The sequence below is a fragment of the Ischnura elegans genome, chromosome 4 (genome assembly GCF_921293095.1).
Source record: "Ischnura elegans chromosome 4, ioIscEleg1.1, whole genome shotgun sequence".
Taxonomy (NCBI): domain Eukaryota; kingdom Metazoa; phylum Arthropoda; class Insecta; order Odonata; family Coenagrionidae; genus Ischnura; species Ischnura elegans.
Window position 1 is genome coordinate 42,655,323 of NC_060249.1, and position 7,766 is coordinate 42,663,088.

At 36.9% G+C, this 7,766-nt stretch overlaps 1 protein-coding gene across 1 annotated transcript in view; it reads right to left on the reverse strand.

Annotated features, from left to right (window-relative positions):
- LOC124157367 (farnesyl pyrophosphate synthase-like) overlaps positions 1–7,463 on the reverse strand; it is a 29,276-nt gene extending 21,813 nt beyond the window's left edge. The window contains exon 1 of the mRNA XM_046532035.1: positions 7,014–7,463. Coding sequence (XP_046387991.1) covers positions 7,014–7,237 — 224 coding nt within the window. The 5' untranslated portion in view covers positions 7,238–7,463. The remainder of the gene's footprint in view (positions 1–7,013) is intronic.
- Positions 7,464–7,766: the final 303 nt, after the last annotated feature.

Consider the following 7,766-nt stretch of genomic DNA (forward strand, 5'->3'; position numbering starts at 1 on the left):
TGATTTAATTTTAACTGACGCTTTTGAAATGGTTTTTTCGGCAAATACAAAAAACTATGAATATACTTCTGAAATTTAAAATAAAGAGGATTTTCCGAAGTCATCTGCCAACTACAATTACTACAGAACCCTGCCTTTCTCAAACAACTTATATTTTGAGTAATTTCAGCACTGCCAGAGACATTTATGAGTTTATGACATTTCCTGCGGCGTTTAGGATATATACATGTATATACTCCTTGTACACCATGGTTAAAGATTCAAAATATGCGAAACACCTAAATAGTAAATAATATCATAATATTAGAAAACGGAAGATGGAGCAATATCATTACTGAAAACTGGCAATGCGACAATGTAAGTAAACATGATTCGATTGGTCAATACCGCACAAATAATTAAATTTTACTAATTTATTTATTTTTAATCTAAAAGTCTAATCGCGCAGCGACATTTTCATAACTATGTGTCAATACTTTCAACGGTACTGAAACCTCTTTTACACAAGAAATCCCTTATTCAGTGACGCCTGTCGCATTCTATTCCAATACTCACATTGCAGTCGGTATTTAAAGAGTAAATTCAACTGTTTCACTGAGAGAAAGACATGAATTTACATGAAAATAGACTGTCGTCGTGTGGGCATTATTTTTATTTAAAAATGCATTAAGATAATCAGGAGAGAAACAGAATTACGGGGAAGCACCGCGTGAAAGCATGAGCAGCCATAACATGAGCTAATTCTATCACCTATTCACCTTCTCCATAAGAATTCTGTAAAGCGTATTTACGCCCGCTAATTAAAAACATTAATCATGAACTGCATCTATCACAAATCCTCGATTTAGCTCATGATTCATAAAATCGCATGTGATATGCCTTATGGGTAAAATAACGATTGTGTGGTAAACATGCTGATTAAAAAATTACGGAAGCCGACAACTGAAAAATTAAGTGTTCACTAAGTTGAAGCACAAAACAATTCCATAATCCTATTAGGTCTGTATTTAAAACTGATGCCGCGAAAAAAGTTAGTAAAGCGAAAGGAGACGCAAACAAAAGAGTTAAGACTCGGATTCCCTCCTAACGAATAATGTGAACGGGAAAGTCGCACGCGAAGAAATGACACACATAGCAACACTTATCCGAAGCAGTGGCGCAGCGAGGGAGGGTTTTGGGGGATAAACCCCCCCCCCCCCAGAGCTCAGAGAAATTTTAAGTTAAATCCATTTTACTTAATTGGATTGATATTACTAATAGAATAGGGTAAGGATTAATAAAATATCCCTCAGAAAGCCGTACTCACCGACTCACCATTTTGAACCATTTACCTTTAAAATTCCGCAATTTATTAATCTCTCGTACTTACCGCTTATCCTGGTGAGTATACCCTACCCCACACACACCGGTATTAGTTGCACCTAAACCTCCCCAGACTTGATTCTTAGCTGCGCCCCTGATCCGAATACCATCAGATATCGCATCAAATATTAATGAATGAGTAATTTCTCGCGGCTATCAATGTCTGGCGATGGATCATATAGTATCACATGAGGAAGCGCGTTCGCTTTCAGACAACAAGGTCACGGGGTCATGCTTCCACTAAAATGCAAGCAATGCGGTTTCCACGATTATCACCGTCGTGAACGTCATCCGCGTTTTGAATGTTATTCAACACGATTGCGCTTATTTTTAAAAGCAAACAAATTTCTGCTTATCTCCAACGCTATTTCTCTCATCAGATGCGACTTGATTTTAAAGTAATCATCACAGACCCAAAGAAAATAAAAAGCAAGAGCCTGTAGAGACAGATTCAATACCGGCAATAAATTTAACGATATGCAGGATTTGCCCACCTCCAAACTGGAACAAACTCTGAGGGGAGGACAAGGCATACAAATATTTGTGATTGCGATTGGAAATAAACAATTTTTTAAACAAAAAAAAATAAAATACCTAATTCACACGCTTGTTATTAAAAATTGTAATTATTGAAAACAAGTACTGCCAAATTCCTCAATTTTATCGAAAAAAATATTCCGCACACTTCTGGCTTCCCTCGTAACCAGCGGGAAAGAAGAAAATTGAAAAATAATTCCCGACAAAACTGATTCACTCGTAGAAACTTGGATACTGATAATAAAACCGAAAAATTAATTTTATTCAATTGGGTGACTGAAAAAATCCATTTTTCAACTTCAACACTTTTTTCCTGACCAATTGGGTACTAAGAGGCCGCATATCACTGTAAATTCCGACTCCGCCGTAATTAAATTATCGTCAAAATCTATGAAATGTGGTAGCGGAAATGGATACATTAAATATGAGGACACCCTGATGTACTACAAACTATAAGCTCTTATGGAATCATAAATTGAAAACACCTAAATGTAACACTATATTACAGCATTTTTACCACCTGATACTTTCATCGGAGAAATAGCAGGGAAATTGAGAATATTTTCGGACTCTTTTCTCCTTGTAAATTTCTGTGTTGATTTACGACTTCTCCAACAACTTAAAATGCATCAACTCCACCCGTGCTAGAACATCCTCAACCCATGCTTCGTCTTAATTTACGCCAACGGAATCGTATCATCATAAACAAAATCCTCGGGAAGTTCTGAAGTAGTCTCGAATAGCAGAATTAAAACTATACCCCAAAAATTTCTTTCCTCATTTCCTATAATCTCATTTCATCACGATCGTCGAATCTCGGAATACATTAACCCATTATAACCCAATGCTGCTTCTAAGCAACATAAAAAATGTACATATTACATGCTCTGTTGAGGAAATATCTAAACTGCGCATTATTTTGTGTTGTAAATGGTAATTACGAAATATTCAGTTGCCACGATAATTATGATTGATTGCAAAATTTCAAGTTTTCATAAGAAAAAATCTTGAATTTTGAATTCTCCCAAAAGTAGCCCTGGGTTAGAAAGGGTTAAAGGGACATGTGTATAATAACGCTCTACGTATCAACATTTATCTGATATTTCTTATACAATCCCACACCGATGATTAATATTTCTAGACCTTTTTAGTGATAACATTTCCTTGCTATTATCATGGAGACGGGTCACTATAAAAATAAACCAATCCCTTGGCCGACGTTTCGCAACATTTTTGGGTATCCCAAGGATAATAATTTTCAAGAGTTAAACAGCATTATTATAAAATGATCATTTAGTATAAGAATGGATTGTTTGATTTATTGTTTTCACTTACCTCATGCTATGTATTCATTTGAAAATAAAGCTTTTTAACACTCACAAATAACAGCGCCGAAGATGCACAAATGATTTTAGCGAAACGTGGACTTTATTACTATTGGCTCCGGCTATTGGTGAGTTCCATGCTTAGAAATAGCAGCGAAACTAATGAGAAAATTTTATTCTTTCCACTCGGGTCGCTCTTCAATGTGCAGATGAGAAAGTTAGGCAATTTCACCCCGACTAAGTCATTCTTATAAAATAGAGAGAGCAGAAAAAACATCTGTGATATATTAAATGCCATTACATACCACAAGAAAGTTCTCCAACAGGCCCACAATACTGTCTCTATTTTATAAGAACGACCTTATCTGGGTGCAATGGCATAACTCCATTATCTGCACATTGCATAACAGCCCGAGTGGAAAGAATAAAATTTTCTCATTATTTTCGCTGGTACTTCTAACATGTAAGCATGAAACTCTCAATGTAAAAGTTCACGATCACCATTGCATAGCGACCATGCTCAGTCTCCGGACCTTGGCAGTGGATCTGGCCCTAGTCGCAACGCATCAAATCATCCTAATTCGGCCGAAACGCTGGCTCATCCACGGTACCCCTCGTCAGTCGATCGACTCCAAACAGTGCGAGCCACAACTAGCAAACGGAACAAACAATAGTATTTGCCGCGAGTAAAGGGCGCCTACGCCTTCACGGCGTTAAGGATCATAACCGGATCGCCAACTTTTTGGCCGGGATGCCGACATGAGGAGAAAGCACACCGGCGTCAAAAACCATATACTTCTTTTCCGAAGAATCGTAGCAAACAACAGTGAGACACGCGAAATCGCCATTTCTGAGGATACCAGACGTGAGGAAAATCGAGGACATGCCCTACATTTTATATTTTTGTCGAGAAGAATTTCTATAAAACTCTAAACGACCTCATTTCAACATATTTAAAAGAATATTATTTTTATGATTAAATTTTAAAATCTTAATTTTCCTTGAATTCTACGGTAAATTTTACGATGCTGGTACGTTAATATAACTCCAATTATAAACTATATCAACACCGCAAATGGTTGTTATCTATATTATTAATAAAATGCTTTTGACGAACCTTATGCGAGAGTAGTTCTGAAGATTTTGATCAGACAACACGCTAGTATAGCTAGAGTTTCAACTACACTCAGGTCATAATGAACAAGTATGATTTTATATATTGCTTAGCAAAGATGAGACATTACTTTTTAATATTTAAAACATCGCCAAAAGTAATCCCGTAGTAAAAAGTACTCGTTTTATCCTTAGGTGTAATCCGATGTCTTACGGGGTAAGTATTTTACTATTTACAACGATAGAAATTCTACTTTTGTTAATTCTGATTGATAACAGGCCATACTACATCAAAAACAGTATTACATCGCAGTTTTCAATGTACATATACCATGATTACATTAATTTTAGTTTCCTTGAGATATTATTTCAAGCATTAACCTATAGGATTGACACCGAGGCGAGCGGTAAGGAGGATGTGTCCAAGGGTCCAGACCCAACCCTGGAGAGTTTGGGAGAAATTGTATTACGTGCATCCCCTCCAAATGGACCCCCTTGAAAGGGATTTCCTATCCAAATAACTCGCACACCCAAAATGGCTATAATTGACTGATAAGTACATATATATACCGACATTTAATTCTTTCCCGGCAGGAGAAAGTACTACGGAGAATACTAAAGCAGACTATTTGCAATCATGTAACGTTTAATTAGATAGAGGATTCATGTGTTTCTACTTTAAAATGCTATGCCTAAAATGCATCAAAACAGTGAATGCAGTTACCCTACATTAGGCTACAAATCAGTGGTGTCATGGTGCCTGAACGCCGTTCCGGCACTGGTTAACTAAAGACATAACAGTCAAATAACCCTTTTATCAATTTTGCTTCCTCAAAATTTCTAATGTATACATTCGTAACCAAAACAAAAAAATGTAATAAAATGTAAATAATAACTTATTATTTAAAAAAAACAATATTATTTCACTTCTAAAAAAAGTTAAGTAAAGTGTGTTCCGGCACTGCTAATTTTTCCATGACGTCACTGCTACAAATACCACAAACATGTAGGTTATCGTGTCTCCGAAAGCCTTAAACTAGAACTACACCCAGTATCCTTCTCACTGTTGACGAACTGAAAACCACTACGCTACCTTATCGTTCTCCTCCGAGCAAAAATAGATCCACCGAAGTTTTTCTGAGTCTAGCCCCGAGTATACACGCATAAACACAATGGAGGCACAAGAAGATAAGAACCTGACAAGACCCCCTTTTCACAAAAACACAAATGTTACAAAACACAAATCAGGCGACTTTGAAGTTTACTTCATTTAATCACTTAAAAATCGTACTGACTAAAATCGCAAGTAGTAAAGCATTATTGCAATAAGTATAGTCTAGATAATAAAATTCCGCTTCATAACAAATACTGAAGGTTTTGGGAATTGTCCGCCACATTAGCGCGATTACTAGAATAAGCCATAACAGAGAAAAAATCAGCTGATTCCAATCATCCATACCTCTTCCAGTCACTCACTACGAATAAGGACGATCCGAACAATCGTTGAAAAGTGGTTCATCCCAGGCGTGAATTATCATGGGTTCTTCCTTCATGCTATATCAATCATTCATGGCATACTTCTTGAATGAATGATATAAAAGATCGAATTAAAAAATTCATACATATCCATAAACAGACAGAAAAACAAGGAGGTATGTAATAATTCTCCGTCATCACAGCTGATATCAAAACTAATAATAAATTCATTTAACACTATTCCCTGTGGTTCATAACTGAAAAATGTTATAGAAAGTATACAATACCACTGTTCTCTCATTAGAACCGCCAGACCCCCTTCGGTAAAAATAGTTACGAGTAAAACATTACATGTATTATTCCAAACGAACACGTTAATTTCCAATCAAATATGACGGTAAACTAAATTGTAGTTGCCACGGTTAAAATTTTGCTAGTAAAGTTTGTAATAATACATTTATATTGTGCCCTATCATTATCCACAGAAAACAGAAGCTGAGGCTGAAAAACAAGAAGCTGCTCCTAGCGTACCGAGCTGATAAAAAATTTCTTTCCTATAGGTTGTCTTTCAAAATTGAAGTCGGAATTTCATACCTATGATCATCAAATTAGATTTAATGTAAATAAAAATCATGAACGACATACAGAGGCTTCTCAATTGCGGAGAAAACTTTAATATAAACGTTCCTTCCTCAGAAACTCAGCTGAAGCAAGAATTTTTAACCGCCGAAGTACTAGAAAGGGTTACAATATAATAACCAAGCAATGAGAATGAAAAATAATCAACAAAAACGCTTAATTCTAATAAAAATTTAAACTAAAATGCTTTTTAAAATAAGAAAATAGAGTAGGCCAATGAACCTGCGGCCATCACCAACCTGCCCGCTTGACCTCGAACAAGGGTGTTGATCCTAGCAGGTTTTAAAGATGTGGGCTTGGCTCATTAGCTCCTATGCTAACTAGGAATGCATACCGGATTGATTAAAAAGATTTGGTGGCCGAAAAGAGAAACAGGAAACAAATAATAAGCGTAGTTGCCTTAAAGAAAACTGAGTTGGTGGCAAAGCCCGAATACGCAGGGAACGAAAACCTTCCGGGGGTTGTCAATGACCTTCGGCGACACATTAATAAAAAATATTCACACCGGCGCAATACGAAGGCGATTCTCCCGTAAATAGACTTAAAACTATCCGTCCTCACCTTGGATGCTTCTTCATTACTTGAAAATTTCTGCCGGGTGCTTTCGCTCGCTTCGAGGTTGTTGGTATGGATCCATCCTCAGATCGAGAAGTCAACTGCTCACTTCGAAAGGCAGGTACTGTTCTCGCAAAACCGCAACTCAAGATTTTAGACGGGAGAGGATAAGCCGCACTGGAGTGGGCGAAACAGGAGGCTCCCTTCTTGATAAATGATCCCAACATCATGCACGTTTCTATATACGAACTATGCAGGTAATGACAGGTCTTTGCGCCACATTCAACGTCTCAATAAAGCGTACAAGAACAAATGCACTGAGCTAACAAATGCTGTCCACCATCACCGACGTGTTACAAGTCTCGTACACATAAACACAACCAACAACACTGCGTGCGCCGCTTGTTTTCTCTCATAGATTCCCCAACCACAGGAGCACTCCTCAATTCCCGATCGTTTCTGACAACTGCGCATGCGCGGAAATGAATCAGAAGACTCTCGAAAAGTTAAAGCGCGAAAAGCATAGAATACAAACGTGTCTCCAATACGACGCTAAATGCATTACGAATAAAAATATTTAACTAGCATTTCGGGTAGTAATTTTTCTATGATTAACGAAACTTGATTTTTCTTTTATATAGTCAATCATTATACAGGTGATGAATATCCTACACACTACTGGTGAATTATTTATTTTACGATGTAAATAAAACACCCAATGCCAACCAAATCTCATTTAACTACATTAAACAAGGGATA